Here is a 20,993-nt window from a genome sequence, read left to right on the forward strand (position 1 = left end):
TTAATTGTCTTGATGCATAAGCAATCACCTTCCTACGCTGCATTAATACAGACCCCAAACCTATACCTAAGGCATCACAATATACCATATAACCTTTTGTTCTTTCTAGAAGAGTGAGCACTGGTGCAGATGTCAATCGATTATTTAGCTCTTGAAAATTTCGTTCACAAGCGTCAGACTACTGGAACCTAGTAGCTTTCTGTGTTAACTTAGTTAATGGTGCTGATATAGAGGAAAACCCTTCTACAAATTGCCTATAATATCCTGCTAGCCCCAGGAAGCTGCAGACTTCTGATGGTTTTGTAGGTCTCGGCCAATTCTTTACTGCATCGATCTTTTGAGTGTTGACACTAATACCCTCATCAGATATCACATGGCCAAGGAATACTACTGAGTTCAGCAAGAATTCACATTTGGAGAGCTTAGCATATAACTTACGATCCTGAAGCGTCTGTAATACTATCCGCAAGTGGCCCGCATGTTCCGCCTCCGAACGAGAATACACCAGAATGTCATCAATGAATACAATCACGAACACATCAAGATTGGGCCTGAATACAGTATTCATGAGATCCATAAAGCCTGCTGGGGCATTTGTTATCCCGAACGACATCACCAAGAACTCAAAGTGCCCATATCTTGTTCGGAAGGCTGTCTTCGGAATATCCTTCTCCTTAACCCTCACCTGATGATACCCCGAACGTAAGTCAATCTTGGAGAAATACTTGGCACCCTAGAGTTGGTTAAACAGGTCGTCAATCCTTGGAAGTGGATACTTGTTCTTTATAGTAAACTTATTCAACTATCGATAATTGATACATATACTTAACGACCCGTCTTTCTTCCGCACGAATAGAACTAGTGCACCCCAAGGTAAAATGCTAGGCCTAATGAATCCCTTATCCAACAAGTCCTTCAATTGCGCCTTCAACTCTCGCAACTCTGCCGAGGCCATTCTGTATAGAGGATTAGATATGGGTTGAGTGTCAGGCAACACATCAATGCTAAACTCAATCTCCCTTTCAGGAGGAAGGCCTAAGAGTTTATCTGGGAAAACATCTAGAAATTCATTGACCATAGGGATTGATTGTAGAGTAGGCGGCTTCGCCTCCGCATCCTTAACACGAACGAGATGATAAATATAACCTTTTGAGATCATCTTCCTTGGATTAAGATAGGAAATAAACCTACCTTTCGGCGTAGTAATGTTCCCCTTCCATTCAATGATGGGTTCACCAGGAAACTGAAACCTAACCATCTTCGTACGATAGTCAACATTTGCATAGCATGAGGCCAACCATTCCATCCCCATTATCACATCGAAATCAACCGTTTCTAACTCAAATAAATTCGCCGTGGTTTGACGACTACAAATCATCACTGTGCAACCTCTATATACCCTCCTAGAAATCACAGAATCTCCTATCGGAGTAGATACCACAAGTGGTTTACTTATCAATTCAGGTTCAACACCAAACTTATTAGCCACAAAGGGTGTAACATATGATAATGTAGATATCGAATCAATCAATACTTATACATCGTAAGAAAACACAGACAATATACATGTAACAATATCCGGAGACGACTCGAGATCCTATCGATCTACTAGAGCATAGGTTCGATTTTGAGCACCACTCGAACTCGACACTGCACCTCTACCTCTACCATGACCTATCGACTGCTGAAAACCTTGTGCTGGAGGTCGAACTAATGAGGAAGAACCAAACATGGATCTAGTCGGCTGATCCATACCACCACCTCCTATGTTAGGACAATCCCGCATCATATGTCCAGGCTGTTCGCAAGAATAGCACGCATCAGAACCTCGACGACACATTCCAACTAGGCCTTGCCACACTGATCACAACGTGGCGTTGGGGGTCTCGTCTGACTAGTATCCCTATGATATTTCGATCTTGATGCCCACGAACTCTGACCTAGACTATAATAGGTAAATTGATCATATCAAGGCCTCTGAAACTGTGGAGGAGCACTAGCTGCAGGTGGCGCCGAACTCCTCGAAGACTGGGGCCTGACACTGCCTCTAAAATCATCAAAATATCCTGCAAATCTCGCCCTCTTATGTTGGCCCCTATCCTGCTCCCTATCTACCCTTTGCTGGCGCTTACGATCCTCTAGTGTCTGGGCATAAGCCTAAATATGGAAATATCCATGCCCTCTACCAAGGAGGCTTTTTTTTGTTTTGGTGTAATAAGGAGTTCAGCAAGCAGTAGCAGCAGCAAAGTGAAATCACAGCTTCCTGGTAGTCCCAGCTACCCAAACTTTTCGAACTATACTGACCTGATTCTTTTATAGCCAAGGATATGTAGGCAACCTTGGAAGCAGGGTGCGTTCAAATCATTCAAAAATGCTTCCCACGGAGTATTCAAATGGGCAAAAATCGCTCGTATCCGCTCACTTTATCTTTGCACGAAAACTCTTCGTGTTTCCGGCAAAGAGGGGCAGCTGTGAGCACGTGATTTTTGCCCTATGTTAATTACTCCTATAAAATACAAGAAAAATAATTTTTTCCATTTATACAATTTTATTGGATTTTTGTGGAAATTTGTGCTAATTATTTGCATTTTTGTGCATATTTATTTTGTTAAAAATAAAGCCAAAAAATTTTTACCATGCATTGCATTTAGGTCATTTGTTTTTACCTTTTTTAAGGTTAATTAGTCAATTAGTTGCTTTATTAAAATTGAAAATCGAATGGGTTTATTTTTGCATTTTTAGTCTTTTAGTATTACGTTATTAATGCATAAAAGGGTCTTTTATATTTTTAAAATGTTAAACAACTATTTTTAATCATTTTTAGAATATGAAATATTTTTTGGAAATCATTTTATCATTTTTTATAAATTATATAGTACTAAAATTGGCTATTTAAAACTTAGCCTATTTTATTTCAATTTTAGCCTAAATTCAACTCAATCCAATCCCAATACCCAGCCCAATATCTAGTTAGAAATACCGGCCCACACCCCAAATGCCCGATCCGGTCCCCTCACCCTTTAATCCTGGCCCTTGATCACAAAGATTAACGGCCACCATTCCTCCTTCCCTTAATTAAACTACCATATACCCCAAAAACATAATTCATTTCCCACCTTATACTGCCGCCCTAAAGAAAATTCCTTCCACATAGCTGGAGGACCGTTCGGACCCCTAGATCTCTATCAACTATCATACCAGAAAATCGCTAAATCCCGTAACCGATAGAAGCCAAATCTACTACTTCCATGTCACTAGCATGCATAACCCGCAGTGTACAATGAACCTGGTCAATAAAAGTCTGCGGGTCCTCCTTGGGGTCTGATCTGGTAAACACTGGAGGGTTTAAATTAATAAAATTACAAACTCTCATACTAACTGGTTTATCAGCAGCAACTATATTCTGCCTCTGACCCTGAGCAGCTACCAAGCTAGTCAACAACTGCAAAGCACTCCGCATATCCTGGTCTGTAGTTCCAGACGGAGGAACTAGAGGTGCTGGGTGCCTCCTAATATCCTCTGTAGGAGATGGAGTAGATGAGGTATGAGACGACATCTCACTCTGAGCTTCACTTTGGCCTGCTCTAGCTTGGGGCACCTGACTGGTACCCTCTCTCGCAGCTGTATCGAGTCGTTCTACTAATCGCTTGCTTCCTAGTCGAACACGTCACTAAAAGAAAACAAGGTGAATATTAAAGAAGAACACTTACGACTCAACTCTACGCACGATCTAGATTCAGGAAGAAGGTAACAACCCTAGATGTCATATAGCCTCCTGATTATAAATGTGGCGCGCTACACATCCATAATCAAGACTCTACTAGACACGACTCATAGACAACCCCTAGGACAGGCTTTCTCTGATACCAAGTTTTTCACGACCCAAACTGGAGGGTCATAACTAGTACCCAGGCCATATTTTCCGAGCACCAACGTACATTTTATCTAACCTTTCTTATTTTCTTTAAGGGCCGACGAGATCAATATAAATGGTAGACATGGATCATGAATAACTACAATGAAAGATAGTGGCATGAACATACATAACATCGGATGACCGGACAACCAAGAAACTATATATAAGGTATAAGCTACCACGCTGCCATAAAAGATAATAAAACAAAAATCAGCCGACAAGGCATACCAAACTATACATGAGTCGACACCTGTCTATGAGCCTTTAAAGGAACATAAGTGCTGCAACATTGTCGGAACAGGGCCCCGACATACCCATAATATCTATAAGAAAAATGCATAACAAGACCACGACAAGTCCGGAGAAGGGATCTCGCCCATAACCGCTGAACTGGGCAGCCTACTGTGGTGGGGGAGCTGCATTTATCCATCTATCTGGACCTGCAGCTTGACATGCAGTGTCCACAAATAAAAAAGATGTCAGTATGAATAAAGTACTAAGTATGTAAGGTAGAAAAGCATAAGTACGAGCAGTAATGTTAATAGGGATAGAGAATATACAACCTGTAACATCTGGGTACCTCTGAGGGCTACTAATATGAAATGTATGATACATACATATATATACATAAACTTTTAAAACATACGCCTTTATGGGCATCATCATCATCATATCGTACCCAGCCATAATAGGCTTGGTAAAAATGTACCCGGCCATCATAAGGCTCAGTAGAATAGTACCCGACCACGTGGAGTTCGATAAAACCCAACTGATCAGTGGTTTCAAAATAGGTGATGTACCCGGCTGACTATAGCGCGACTCAGTAGAGTAAATTAGATACATATATATAATGCATGCTTGACTCATGGAATCACATTTTAAACCTTTTGGAGTGTCGTAAGGTCGGTATCCTCTGTACACGTTATTAGGACTAACACTTCACTATGAACTTTATAAGAATCAGCAAGTACCAATAACATTGATAACATAAGAATAAGAGAAGCAACATAAACATTAATCGTTCCATAAGACGGGAAACAATGTAAGTACTACTAACTTCTAAGAGTAGAGTATCTTTGGAAGCTCGTTCATTACATTATGTACAATCAGAGTCGTGCAAAATAAGGAAAGGGATAGCCTCACATACCTTATATATACTGACCAACCTCAAGCTATGCAAATGTCACGACTCCTTAGTCTGCAATAGGAGAAATGATACTATCGTTAACATTTAAGCGTCGTAACTATTATGTACCGACCACAACCTATTTACGATGAAACGTACAGCACCTCCCCTATTTATATGAATTCCCACAAGTGAAAACAATAACCAAACAACCCAAACAACATCAATATTAATCATATTGAGCCTCCCAAAACAGTCCACTAACTGACAACATTAATACCAAGCCTTTCGATATATATTTCACAAGTTTTAGCTTCAATGACTTAGGCGCAACTTGGATAATCTTAAATACATGTAGAGTAAGAGGTTCCTTACCTTTAGACAGAAATAACAACTCCAATTTTACCTTAATTGTCCACGAAATATCCCTCTAATACTGCCACAACAAGGAAGCGAAACTAGCAATCAATTAGGATTTTTCGATAGTAGAATCACTTTAGAAGGCTTGAAATCACCTAGGGTTGATATTAAAAACTTGAGGGAGTATTTATAGAACATAAACCCCTTAAAACAACCTCTCACATGAGCTGTAACAACACAAAAATGAGCAGCAACAAGAAGAACAAAAAACTTACTAGCGCCACAGGATTCCCGACACTTGATTTATGTTGTTTGCCCTTTGTTTGGGTCTTGAATCTTGGGAGAACCTTGACAGGGTGTTTCTAGGGTTCTAAGGTCTTAATATACTGAAAATAAATGACTTAAAATGGGTTCTAGGCATATTATATATATCCATATCTCTTAAACCGACTATGTGGGACCCATAAGAGGTGCTTGGCGCGGTCTCGTGAAAACATGAATATCTCTTTGCTTCGATATTGTAGTGACAAACTGTTAAATGCAATAAGAACTAGACTCATAGATCTTAAATTTGGTGGGTAGATCACCCCATAATTCAAAGTAAATTAGGAGAAAAGCCTAGTAACATTTGACCTAAAGTTTAAGTAAAATTATGAACGTAAGTTGCACCAACTTTTGTCGACTTTTATTTCATAACTCGTTTGACTTCAAGACTTATGATATGGATATTATATGATCAAAATACCTGAAAACATGACCTTTTGAGTGTATTAAGAACCTTTAGGTTTACCCGAAAATACGGCTGACAACATCCTTGATTCGTTTAACTTCTAATACTTGTTTACCACCCTTATACACCTTTGTATCATTTAATACCAATAGGATTAACTTCTTATCATCTCAGGGATAATCTCTTCCTGGATTTACATTGACTAACTTATGGCATAAACTAGCGTACGTGAATATGGGTTATAACACCCCCCCCCTCCTTAGGAACATTCGTCCTCGAATGTAAGGCTTTATGGGGAGTCCCAATCATCGTGGATTCCAATAGAAATTTCTGGTCGATTTTCCCTATAAAATGGTCACTAGCCAAACTTGCAAGCAGTTAAGCCCAACGTATGGCCTCACAGGGTTATATAAATCATAATGGATATGTACATTATCTATATATCACCATTTTGTATTAGGAAAGAGTATTCTCAAGCTATTGCTTACCTCATAGAGTTGTTTCACCTTCTAATGTGTCATGCGTTCCCCTGGCACTCTCGTTATCTTTATTCTGGAACAGGTAAGGGTATTTAGACTTCATCTCCTCTTCCTCTTCCCATGTCATTTCTTCCATATTCTTGTTCCTCTACAATACTTTGATGGAAGCTACATCTTTTGTTCTCATCTTGCGGACTTGTCAATCTAATATAGCCACTGCCACTTCTTCATATGATAGATCCTTTATAACTTGTACATCTTTGATAGGAATGACTCGAGAAGGGTCTCCAGTACATTTACTCAACATTGATACATGAAATACCAGATGGACAAATTCCAATTCGGATGGAAATTCTAACTCATAAGCAACATGTACAATTTGTCGAAGATTTTTATATGGACTGATATATCGTGAACTCAACTTACCCTTCTTCCCAAAACGCATAACACCCTTCATCGGAGAGATCCTCAGGAAAGCCCAATCACCAACCTCTTACTCCAGATCACGATGTCGTACATCGGAATAAGACTCTGCCGTCTTTGCGTCGTCCTCAGTCATTCTTATATCACTTTCACCTTCTCAATGGCTTGGTGAATTAAATCTGGCCCATATAATGCTGTTTCACCGACTTTAAACCATCCAAGTGGTGATCTACATCTTGTCCCATATAGTGCTTCGTACGGAGCCATTTTAATACTTGAATAGTAGCTATTATTGTAGGCAAATTCTATGAGTGGTATATGGTCATCCCAATTCCCTTTGAAATCTAGAACATATGGTCATAACATATCTTCAAGTGTCTGAATGGTATGTTCAGCCTGTCCGTCAGGCTGCGGATGGAATGCAGTGCTGAGATTCACTTGTGTGCCTAAACCCTTCTGAAAAGACCTTCAAAAGTTAGCCGTAAATTGAGCTCCTTGGTCTGATATAATAGATACCGGCACACCATGAAGCCTAACAATCTCTTTGATATACAACTTCGCATAATCTTCAGCCATGTAAGTTGTCTTAACTGGCAAAAAATGGGCACATTTTGTAAGTCGATCAACTATCACCTAGATGGAGTCAAACTTATGATAAGAGCGAGGTAATCCAATAATGAAGTCCATATTAATCAACTCCCATTTCCAGGTCAGAGTGTCTATATTTTGAAGCAATCCACCGGGTTTCTGATGTTGGATCTTTACTTGTTGACAATTAGGACATTGGGCTACAAACACTGCAATAGACTTCCTTATGTTATCCCACCAATACTGCTTCTTGACATCATGATACATCTTTGTCGAGCCTGGATGGATGGAATATCGGGATTGATGAATCTCATTCATAATATTCTCTCGCAACCCTGCAACATTAGGCACACATAATCGACCCTAGTATCTTAGTTTCCCATCTCCTCCGATCTCAAAAGCTGTAATTTTACACTATTTAATGCTCTCTCTCAATCGTATTAAGATAGGATCTTCATATTGTCGTGCTTTTACCTCGGCTACCAAAGATGATTCCGATGTATTTTGTACAGTAACACCTTCGTCATCAGAGTCTAACGATCTAATTCTCATATTGGCTAGTTGATGAAGCTCTTTAGTCAACCTCTATCTACCTGCCTCAATGTGTACTAAGCTTCCCATTGACTTACGACTGAGAGTGTCTACCACAATATTGGCTTTACCGGGATGGTACAATATCTTGACATCGTAATCTTTTAGTAATTCAAGCCATCTAAGCTGCCTAAAATTCAACTCCTTCTGCTTGAAGATGTATTGTAAACTCTTGTGATCTATGTAGATGTCAAAATGGACACCGTATAAGTAGTGCCACCATATCTTTAAAGCATATATTATTGTAGCCAATTCCAAATCATGGGTTGGATAATTCTTTTCATGCTTCTTTAATTGTCTTTATGCATAAGCAATCACCTTCCCATGCTGCATCAATACAGACCACAAACCTATACTTGAGGCATCACAATATACCATATAACTTTTTGTTCGTTCTGGGAGAGTGAGCACTGCTGCGGTTGTCAATCGATTCTTTAACACTTAAAAACTTCATTCACAAGTGTCTAACCACTGGAATTTAGTAGCTTTCTGTGTTAACTTAGTCAATGGTGCTGATATAGAGGAAAACCTTCTACAAATCGCCTATAATATCCTGCTAGCCCCAGAAAGCTGCAGACTTCTAATGGTGTTGTAGGTCTTAGCCAATTCTTTACTGCATCGATCTTTTGAGTGTCGACACTAATACCCTCGTCAGATATTACATGGCCAAGGAATGCTACAGAGTTCAACAAGAATTGACATTTGAAGAGCTTAGCATATAACTTACGATCCTGAAGCATCTGTAATACTATTCGCATGCCAAGACCACGGCAAGTCCGGAGAAGGGATATCGCCCATAACCGCTAAACTGGGAAGCCTATTGTGGTGGGGAGTTGTGCCGATCCGTCTATCAGAACCTGCAGCATGACATGCAGTGTCCACAAATAAAAAGGATGTTAGTATGAATAAAGTACTGAGTACGTAAGGCAGAAAAGCATAAGTACGAGCAGTAATGTTAATAGGGATAGAGAATATACAACTTGTAACATCTAAGTACCTCTGAGGGCTACTGACATGAAATGCATGATACATACATATATATACACATAAACTTTTAAAACATACGCCTCTGTGGGCATCATCCTCATCATCATCATCATGTCGTACCCAGTCATAATAGGCTCTGTAAAAACGTACCCGGCCATCATAAGGCTCGGTAGAATCGTACCCGACCACGTGGAGCCCGATAAACCCAACTGATCAGTGGTTGCACAATAGGTGTCGTACCCGGCTGACTATAGCATGTCTCGGTAGAGTAAAATAGATACATATATATAATGCATGCTTGACTCATGGAATCACGTTCTAAACCTTTCGGAGTGTCGTAAGGTCGGTATCCTCTTTACACGTTATTAGGACTAACTCTTCACTATGAACCTTATAAGAATCAGTAAGTACCAACAACATTGATAACATAAGAATAAGAGAAGCAACATCAACATTAATCGTTCCATAAGACGGGAAACAATGTAAGTACTACTAGCTTCTAAGAGTAGAGTATCTTTGGAAGCTCGTTCATTACATTATGTACAATCAGAGTCGTGCAAAATAAGGAAAGGGATAGCCTCATATACCTTATATATACTGCCCAACCTCAAGCTATGCAAATGTCATGACTCCTTAGTCTGCAATAGGAGAAATGATACTATCGTTAACGTTTAAGCGTCGTAACTATTATATACCGACCACAACCTATTTACGATGAAACGTACAGCACCTCCCCTATTTATATGACTTCCCACAAGTGAAAACAATAACCAAACAACCCAAACAACATCAATATTAATCATATTGAGCCTCCCAAAATAGTCCACTAACTGACAACATTAATACCAAGCCTTTCGATATATATTTCACAAGTTCTAGCTTCAATGACTTAGCCGCAACTTGGATAATACATGTAGAGTAAGAGGTTCCTTACCTTTAGACAGAAATAACAACTCCAATTTGACCTTAATTGTCCACGAAATATCCCTCCAATGCTGCCACAACAACAAGGAAGCGAAACTAGCAATCAATTAGGATTTTTCGATAGTAGAATCACTTTAGAAGGCTTGAAATCACCTAGGGTTGATATTAAAAACTTGAGGGAGTATTTATAAAACATAAACCCCTTAAAACAACCTCCCACACGAGCTGTAACAACACAAAAATGAGCAGCAACAAGAAGAACAAAAAACTTACTAGCGCCACAGGATTCCTGACACTTGATTTATGTTGTTTGCCCTTTGTTTGGGTCTTGAATTTTGGGAGAACCTTGACAGGGTGTTTCTAGGGTTCTAAGGTCTTAATATACTGAAAATAAATGACTTAAAATGGGTTCTAGGCATATTATATATATATCCATATCTCTTAAACCGACTATGTGGGACCCATAAGAGGTGCTTGGCACAGTCTCGTGAAAACATGAATATCTCTCTACTTCGATATTGTAGTGACAAACTGTTAAATGCAATAAGAACTAGACTCATAGATCTTAAATTTGGTGGGTAGATCACCCCATAATTCAAAGTAAATTAGGAGAAAAGCCTAGTAACATTTGACCTAAAGTTTAAGTAAAATTATGAACGTAAGTTGCACCAACTTTTGTCGACTTTTATTTCATAACTCGTTTGACTTCAAGACTTATGATATGGATATTATATGATCAAAATACCTGAAAACATGACCTTTTGAGTGTATTAAGAACCTTTAGGTTTACCCGAAAATACGGCTGACAACATCCTTGATTCGTTTAACTTCTAATACTTGTTTACCACCCTTATACACCTTTGTATCATTTAAGGCCAATAGAATTAACTTCTTATCATCTCAAGGATAATCTCTTCATGGATTTACATTGAATAACTTACGGCATAAACTAACGTACGTGAATATGGGTTGTAATAGATTCTTCTAAGGATTTTTGTGGTACTAAATTGACCTTTTTTTTGGCATATCCCATAAGTACCACATTGGAATGGAGAAGTTCAAGATTCTTGAAGATAAAAAGAAATAATTTATGATTATTGATTAGTGTTTGAAAATCTATTTAGGAGGATTTATTGCAGAAATATTGGTACAAAGTTAATATTGAGAAAGTGGAATTTAGTTCGGCCGCATACTAAACTTTGTTACAATAAGATGAAGATCTTTGACGAGTTAGAAAAATGCAACTCAGAGCGTGGTGAATATGAGTTCAGTCAAATCATGAAAATTGCCAATCTTGTGCCCTTTGTGGAGCCTTTAGACTCGAGGATGAGTCTTTCTCAAACAAGGTGAGAATGGTTTAAAAGAAGAATCTATGTTACATTTTATTAATTTTGGCCAAGATAATATTTTAGAGCTCAAGTCTAAACATATGGACTTATTTTCAAGAAGCGCAAGAAGTAAAAGATTCTTTCCTTATTAAAAATAAGATTTATTTTATTCCTTTTAGAATAAGAATTTTCCTTTTAGTAGGATTCTAGTTTCTTTTCCTTGTAGAATAGGGATTTTACTTTCCTTGTCTTTAGATATTATATTTCCTTATTAGAATAGGCACCAAATAAGAGATCCTAGGCCTATATAAAGGGTTCTCATGCCTTGTAGAATGAAATTCACGTTGTTGAGGCTTGCCCTAGTTTTACAATAGAGTATTTTTCTCTATTTTGTCTTCTTTATCCTTGTTTTTGGTTCCAAGCAAGGTGGTGATAGTCTTTATCTTGTTTTCAATTGTGTGTGGTGTTTCTTTATCATGTTAATTGATTCCAAGTAACAACTTTAGGAACTTGTTTAGTTCTTGATCTTTCAATAATATATTTCTTGATCTTCATCGTTCTTTTGATATCATAGAATCATAACTTTCATTGAACTGGTGCAACATCAATATTTACTTGTTTTGAACGAGTAAATAGTCTTTATTATAGTTCAAATTCTTTCACCTCATTTTTGAATCATCATATTCCGAGTCCTAAAACTTGAGATACACTATTTCTTGAAACCGGCCCACAAACTACATTTTTATTTCAAGATCTTGATCCAGGTCGGTTGGTTCTTTGTTAACTCAAAGAATCATATCATGTTTGCCCCAGCTAAAACACATAACTCTAGTTAAATTGTTATAGTAATCGATACTGGAGTTCAAAACTTTGACAAATGAAACCCCAGTAAACTATGCTGGAAATCAAAAATTTGCTGAATTTTCAAACCTAGGAATGATTCCTAATTTTTGAATCTTTACTAGTACAAAATTCATGAAGCATTCCTGGTTTTTGAACTTTTATTAGTGTAAAATCTAGGAAAATTCAAAAATAATTTATGGTTTTGAGTTCACATTATACTTAACAATATTTAACCTTTAAATACAAAATTCAGGAAAAATTATTGATTTTTGAACCTTTACTAGTGTAAAATATAGAAAAATCTAGGAATAATTCATGATTTTTTAATTCACATTATGCCTCAGCAATTTTTAACGTTTAAATATAAAATTCAAAAACCTTTACTAGTGCAAAATCCAGAAAAAATTCAGGAACGATTCATGATTTTGAAATTCACATTATACATCAACAATTTTTAACCTTTAAATATAAAATCCCTGAAAAGTTATTCGTTTTTGAATATTTATTAGTGAAATATTCAGGAATAGTTCAAATTTTTTGAATTCACATAATAGTTCAACAATTAAGAGTTGCTACTTTAGGTCATTCATGCTCTAGGAACAATTACTGAATTTTGAACTTATAAATTTTCGAAGTCCTGTAACCATTTTTGAAGTTGTTCCGTGATTTAGATAGGAATATTTTGTTTAGACATATATTTTTGCATGAATAATTAACTAGTTTGCTAATATATTTTAAAATATGGCTAAACTCTCATAGTCGACCTAAAACTTGGCTATTTACCAAGATCATATTAACTAAGTAAAAATCAGGGGTTTTGCATCTATACCCGCTTTTTGGGTCACGTTTTAACTTGTGCCCGCTTTGCAAAAAAAATTGCAAGCGTACCCACTTTTTCGCATAACTTCAACATACAGGCTTAAAGTAGCAAAGGCAATCACGTAAAACTCAGCATTCTAGTAGACGGGCATGAAGTAGGAAAAATTGCTGAACCAAGTGTGTTGAAGTTTTTGTTTGTAATTGCTGAATTTAAGCATAGTAGCTGAAGTTTTGTTCTCTATTTGCTGAAGTTTTTGTTTGTAATTGCTGATCTTAAGCATAGTAGCTGCAGTTTTGTTCTCTATTTGCTGAAGTTTTTTTTGTCCTGGATTCATTAGTTTTGTCATTAAGCTTTTTCAAAAACTTCAGCAGAAGATGCTGAAGTTATTTAGTTCATTTGTAAAAACTTCAGCACTATATAAGCTGAAATTTTTGAAAAAGCTTTCTAACATACTAGATAAATAATTATATTGCCAACAATATCTAAATCATAAATGTTGGAAACAATAACGTGAAAAGAACATAATTATCATGAAAAGAATCATTAAGTGTGACCTTAAACTTTCCGTAAGTGGAAATATTCACAAGTTATTGTCTACTAACTTACATAATTATTTATAATTTGTTTTTAAATAATATGATAAACATACTTATGGAAATCATCCCATGAACTGAGGTTTCATAGCAGTACCAACAACAGCAGAAGAAAGAAGAAGAAGAAAAAGAAGAAAACGAAGGAGGAGAAGGAGGAGGACGAAGAATCCCAACGAGAAGGAATAGTAATTTCTTCTCTCTAGGAAGAGAAAGAATAGTAATTTCGTCATTATTTTCCGGTCATAACTCCGGCAGCCGGTGGTGGAATTAACCAAACTTGGTGTCAAAAGATACATAATCTCCTTACGAATAATACCCAATTGGTTTCAACTTCAGATCTATAGTCAATTTTTGTAGATCTTAATTTCATTTTTACGAGTTACTGTAGCAGACAGTGTTCTTCATTCAATTTCAGCGATTCAGCTAATTCCAGCGCTACTTTTCAGCACAACAGCTTGTTTTGATAACGTGAAAGTGTTCTCTTCTCTTCTAAGATTGGTTTGAATTCTAAGCTTCATTTTAAATCGAAATTACTGTTTTTTACAGTTTGGACTGTGAAATTGGATTCACAGCCATAAGCAGTAAGTAACGTGAAGCTAATTCGAATTACAGTAGCATCATTTTCTTGCAAAGCTGTTGCACCTTTGTCATGTAATTAAAGTGCTAAACAATTTCAACTGTAATGGACACACAGGCAGGTGGCCAACCACATTTGGAGGTTGCGCTGCCTAAACAACCTCCTCCAAACATTGCACAAACATCAGGGAACACAAATACCAACAAACAGCCGATGGATTACTCCAAATTACTGAAACCTTGCACTTTAAATGCTGCAATACAGGAGCAACAGGAAGTTGAGCCAATTCCTATTCGTCCACCTACAATATTGAATGGAGAACATGTTATTTAGTTCACAGAAGCAGATGTAGAAAGGATGGATATCATCGAAGGATTACAATATGCAATAGTTGGTAAATGTTCTTATGGAAGCCTAGAAATTCAACAACTGCGTGAGTTAATACCAATTCAATGTGGAATTAAAGGTGAGTGTAACATTGGATTTCTAAGGGATAGGCACATTTTAATTAGAATGACGTTAAGGCAGGACTATCTACATTTCTCATCAAAAACTCATTACATAAAGGACATGGATGGCTATCAATATCAGCTTAGGCCATTGATTTACGACTCAAAGTTTAGAGCAGATGAAGAAACACCCAAGGCAATGGCTTGGATTTCATTCTCAGGTCTATTGCCAACCTTTTTTGTGAAGGAATGTCTATTTTCTCTAGCCTTCAGCAGTAGGTAAACCTATGCATCTAGACATGGCAACAATTAATAAAACTAGACCTAGTTGTGCTAGGGTGAAGGTACTAGTTGACTTACTTGCAGATCTGCCTAAAAAAGTGAGGATGGACATAGTCAACGAAGCTAAAGGAACAACAAGAACTGAATGGGTGAGAATTCAATATGACATGCTGCCTAAATATTGCAGACATTGTAAACTGCAAGGGCATGATCAATTTGAATGCTGGAGGATACACCCTGAACTATATGTGGAGAAGGAGAATGATAACCAAGCAGATACAGCTAAGAAACAGGACATAGGGAACTCACACCCTATAATGATGTTATCTATTGGAAAGGTCGTGGGTAATGTGAATGTTACAGCAAAAGAGCAATGGAAGGAAGTGAAGGACAACAGAGTTAGAAATGTGGTAAATCCAAATACTAGTCTCACTAATAATGGAATGGAGATGGCACCAGCTAAGCAGTTGGAAAACAATAAGAACAAGGAGGGTACAAGCACTGTAGAGAGACAAGTAGAAGCACATAGCAACAGTGGTAAGGATTTGGTGGCAGTAGACAATGAAGATAACGATCATGTTCAAGTAGCTAACAAGTTTGCAATATTACAAGGGATGGATGAAGAGGAAGAACCTGTTAATCAATTGGCAATGGTGGCAGCTAATGTAGCAACAAACAGTTCAGCACTTCATAACCAAGCATCTACAAAGCAAAAACCAAAAAATATGGTCAATAATGAGGGAAAGTTAAATCCAGCAGCACAAGCTTTTCATCTTAACTCATCGGGGATTAGTTCGACTAATGGTCTAGTCAATGGAAAGGAGGCATCAAAAGCAAAAAACGATACCGTACAATGGGTAGAAAGAAGCTTCAAGGATAAAACAGGAGAAAGAATAGTTAAGATCGATAAACCATGCAAGGAAATCCCATCACAAGTTACATTAGTGAACAAGGTACTTAATAAAAATCCGAAGTCTCAAGCAGAAGGGTCAAAATCGTCTACATTTAAAGAAAGAGTGCAAGAATGTGGAGGCAGGCTATGGGAGGCACAAAGGGAATACGATTTAGAGGAGAACGAAGTACCACTAGGAGCACAAGCTGATGAGGAACCAAATGAGAATGACAAAGAAGAAGATGAGCAAAGTGTAAATGGAGAGATCCATGCCAATGACACCAATACAACTGGTAATTATTTAATAAAGGAAGGATCAGAAAATGTTGAGCACATCAATAATTTTCAGACAGCAGAAGTCGCAGAAATTAGTAACTATAAAGGAAGAGGCCCAGAGGTAAATGATCCTGGAGGAACAGAAGATGATCAACTTCAAAAATCACAAGAAGACCCACAAGGACACAACACAACAGAGAAGGAGAAACAACCAAAACAAAAAATAGAAATAGTAAATATTACTGTTACATTGGAGAAAAACCAGTTGCAGTTGTTTAAAGGAGACAAAGAGAAAGCATTGGTCCCTAAAAAGAATTCATTTGGAGCTACATCAGGAGGGAAGGAAGACAATAAAGAAGGAGAAGAACCAGGTAAATCAGGATACGACATGGATCAAGAATCAACTACCCAACACCTTATGAATGCTGCAAGGAAAGGTGACTTATCACCTACACAAGTGGAAAAGGCAAAATCAGTAGCAAAAGGAAAGAAGAAGCAACAAAAAGATAATTTTGCAGCACCAAAAGCTGGGGTGCACACAAGGAGAACGATAACTAAATCCAGCAATCAATGATGAATGCTCTCATTTGGAATATAAGGTCAGTCAACACACAGCAGGCCTTTGAAAGGTTGACAAAAATGCATAGGCAAAAGCACTATGATTTTGTAGGATTAATGGAGCCAAAGCAACAAGCAAAAAAACTGAAAAGGTACAGAAACAAGATAAGACTTGCACAGGCAATTTCAAATGTTTCCAATAAGATCTGGGCTTTTATAGATGAGGTATTTGAGGTAACTGTTATGTACAATATGGTGCAACAATTAACACTAAGATTGTTTCATACTGAATCGCATGTGGAGTTTGTCTTAACATTGATATACGCAAAATGTGATGCAATTAAGAAGATAGAATTATGGGATTCATTATATGCAATGGCAAGGGATATGGAAGCACCATGGCTTGTAGGAGGTGATTTCAATGTAATATGGGAAGAAGAAGAGAAGTTTGGTGGGTTACCTGTGTCATTGAATGAAATTGATGATTTTCGACACTGCATCAACACTTGCAATCTTTTCAACCTTGGATTTAAAGGCAGCATATTTACATGGTGAAATGGGAGAGCAGAGGAAGACTGTATATTCAAAAGACTAGATAGATGTTTGGCAAATGTTGAGTTCCAACAAACATTTCCAGGAATAGAGGTGCAGCATTTGTCAAAGACTGGGTCTGATCATAGTCCGATGGATCTGAAGTGTGATATTGAGACTCCACCTATAAAAAAACCTTTCAAGTTCTTGAATTTTTGGGTGGAACATGCGACTTTTAAAGATGTGGTGAAAGAGAACTGGTCTGCTGATTTCAGTGCAAATCCTTATATTCTTTTTAATCACAAGTTAAAAAAATTAAAGAAAACCCTTTCATTGTGGAGTAAGGCTACATTTGGAGATATTTTCCAAAAGATAGCAAGTATGGAGGAGGTAGTGATGGTTCATGAAGCAGAATTTGAAGCAAATCCTACAGGGATGAACAGGGAAAGACTCCAAAAGGTTCAGGCAGAATTGATTAAATGTCTTGCACTAGAGGAGAAATATTGGCAACAAAAGGCAGGCATGACTTGGTTCAAGGAAGGGGATAGGAACACAAAGTTCTTCCACGCACAAATGAGAGGTAGGAGGAAGAGACTTCAGCTTAAAAGAATTCAAAACAGTGGAGGAACCTGGATTGAAGAAGAACAAGAAATTGCAGAAGAGGCTATCAAATTCTACGAGGAACAGTTCACAGAAGCATCTAATCCTTCATCATTTGATATCGTAGAGCATGTTCCTAATCTGATTAAAACTGAGCAGAATGTAGAATTGATTAAGCAACCAACAAAAGAGGAGGTTCAAGTGGCAGTACTTGGACTTAATGGTGATAGTACAGGAGGGCCAGATGGTATGACAGGAAAATTTTATCATTCTTGTTGGGACTTAATAGGGGATGACCTGTACGACATGGTGAGGGCTCTTTTCAATGGTCATAAGCTACCCAAGTGTGTAACACACACAAACCTAGTTCTGATACCAAAGAAAAAAGAAGTTACCACCCTTTTCTGATTTAAGACCAATAAGCCTCAGTACTTTTTCTAACAAGGTTATATCAAGGGTGGTACATGAAAGGCTAGTAAAATTTCTCCCAAGTCTGATATCGGAGGAACAGGCGGGTTTTGTTAAAGGAAGGAATATAGTAGAAAACATCCTTCTAACTCAGGAGATAGTGACTGACATTAGGCTTAGAACTAAGGCTGGACCTAATGTCATCCTGAAGCTAGATATGACCAAAGCTTATGATAGAATATCTTGGCTATTCCTAACCAAAGTACTGAGAAAGATGGGATTCACAGAAAGGTTGATAGGGATTGTCTTTAGATTAGTTTCAAACAACTGGTATTCTATTCTAATAAATGGTCAAACTCATGGTTTCTTTAAGTTCTCAAGAGGAGTAAAACAAGGTGATCCTGTATCTCCAACTTTGTTTATCTTGGCAGCAGAAACATTATCTAGGGGTCTCAATGCACTACATACTAACCTGTATTTTTATGGATTTGGGATGCCAAAGTGGAGTCCAAAGATCAATCATTTGGCGTATGCAGATGACATGATTATTTTCTCATCCTCAGATGAAACATCTCTGATGTTGATTATGCAAGTGCTGAAGGCATATGAAGATGCATCTGGGCAGCTTGTTAACAAGAACAAATCAGCTATGTACCTGCATCATTTAACAGACATGGAAGTGGTCAGCAAGGTGGAAAGGATCACAGGCATTCATAGGAATGATTTCCCTATCATATATCTAGGTTGCCCGATATTTTATGCAAGGAGAAAGCTGGAATTCTATCAGCCCCTAATTACAAAGGTAATGAACAAACTGCAATCATGGTAGGACAAGTTATTATCAGTAGGGGGCAGGGTAGTTCTCATATCCAATGTATTGCAAAGCATGCCTATGCATCTACCATCAGCTGTAAACCCTCCAAAGTATGTGATAAATAGGTTGCACAAATTGTTTGCTCAGTTTTTCTGGAGCAGCACTGTAGGAGGAACTAGTAGGCATTAGGCTTCATGGAATACTTTATGCATGCCAGTTGAGGAAGGAGGAATAGGTTTCAGGTCACTACATGATGTAGCAAAGGCATTATTCAGCAAGTTGTGGTGGAATTTCAGAACAAAACCAAGCCTATGGAGCTCTTTCGTATGTTAGAAATACTGTAAAAAATTAAACTCTGTTATTGTTCCGTGGAAAAGGGGGTCTCACATCTGGAGAAAAATGTTGGAATGCAGAGATCTGATTGAACATCAAATTCTTTGGCAAACAAAAATGGGATCCTCACTATTCTGGTATGAAAACTGGACAGGTCTTGGGGCACTATATTTTTTAGTTCCTCAGGACTTTGGCATTGATGAAAATATACAAAATGTACATGATGTTACCTTAGATGGTGAGTGGGATGTGGACAGGCTATTTGAAATACTTCCTGAAGACTTAGCAGTACACATTCTGGAGAAAATCAAACCACCTTCAACCATGCAGGTTCTTGACAGGCCTTTTTGGATGCTGGAAACAAGAGGATATTTCAGTGTTAAGTCAGCATGGGAGTATACAAGAAGAAGAGACGAACCAAGAATAGCTTATAGAAAGATTTGGGTAAAGGGACTGCCTTTTAAAATAGCATTTTTTCATGTGGAAAGTGTGGAAAGCAAAGTTACCTTTAGATGATTTCTTGAAAAGGGTAGGTTACTGCATGCCCTCAAAATGTTGGTGTTGCGTACAGCCTGACGAAGAATCTCTTCAGCACTTATTTTTTAGATCAGAAACTGCAAAGACAACTTGGAAGTATTTTCTATTGAGGGCAGGAATAGATGTGGAGGGACTTACATTGCACCAAGCAATCACAAAATGTTGGACTGCAAATGTATGCTTAAGGTTAAAACCAGTAATGCAAGCACTACCCTCATGCGTAGTCTGGAAACTTTGGAAAAGAAGAAATAGTATGAAGTATGGGGAGGCGGTGACAACTAGCAGGGTGATTTATCAAGTTTCATCAAATCTCCAGGCACTGGTGAAAGTAAGAAAGCCTGGGATGGATATGGTACCTCACAAATGGCAAGATCTATTAGCTATGATGGAAAACTTCACTCATAAACTTAAGGTTACAAAAGTCATGTGGGAATTTCCAAGTGCAGGATGGCTAAAAGTTAATACGGATGGTGCATCGAGGGGAAATCCATGCAGGAGCTCAATAGGTTTTTGTATAAGAAATGAAAATGGTGACATAGTCAAGTCAGTAGGGAAAGAGATTAAGGAGACAACAAACACAGTAGCTGAAGCGAAGGCCATGGTAGAAGCACTAAGGTTCTGCAGATTTCAACAATACTCTCATGTATGGCTTCAAACTGACTCAATGTTATTAAAAAAGATAATGGATGGAATCTGGAAACCACCATAGATCATATCTGAGGAGGTAGAGGAAATGATGCAACTAATGAATTGGGGCAATTACACAGTTACTCATATTCATAGGGAGGCCAACAAGCTGGCAAATCACTTGGCTAATTATGCGTTATATAATGGAGAAATAGATTGCCAACAATTCTGGCATCTAGATGCACAGGGAAGGAGGTTGGTTAATGAAGATAAGATGCAATGTCCAAATCTAAGGGTGAGGGTGAACAGGAGATAGGAAGCAAAGAGAAAAGGAAGAGCAGGAGGCATAACTTAATCGACCAATATTTTCAAATCCTAAGGGAAGAGGATATAAGGGTTGG

General features: G+C 37.8%; 1 protein-coding gene across 1 annotated transcript; it reads left to right on the forward strand.

The window, feature by feature from the left end:
* The first annotated feature begins 19,545 nt into the window (after positions 1 to 19,545).
* Positions 19,546 to 20,674, forward strand: LOC142162804 (uncharacterized). Its single transcript, XM_075219635.1, has 2 exons — positions 19,546 to 19,872; positions 20,000 to 20,674. The coding sequence occupies exons 1-2, from the start codon at positions 19,546 to 19,548 to the stop codon at positions 20,672 to 20,674; spliced, it is 1,002 nt and encodes a 333-aa protein (XP_075075736.1).
* Positions 20,675 to 20,993: the final 319 nt, after the last annotated feature.

This window comes from Nicotiana tabacum, chromosome 1 (assembly GCF_000715075.1).
Source record: "Nicotiana tabacum cultivar K326 chromosome 1, ASM71507v2, whole genome shotgun sequence".
NCBI lineage: Eukaryota > Viridiplantae > Streptophyta > Magnoliopsida > Solanales > Solanaceae > Nicotiana > Nicotiana tabacum.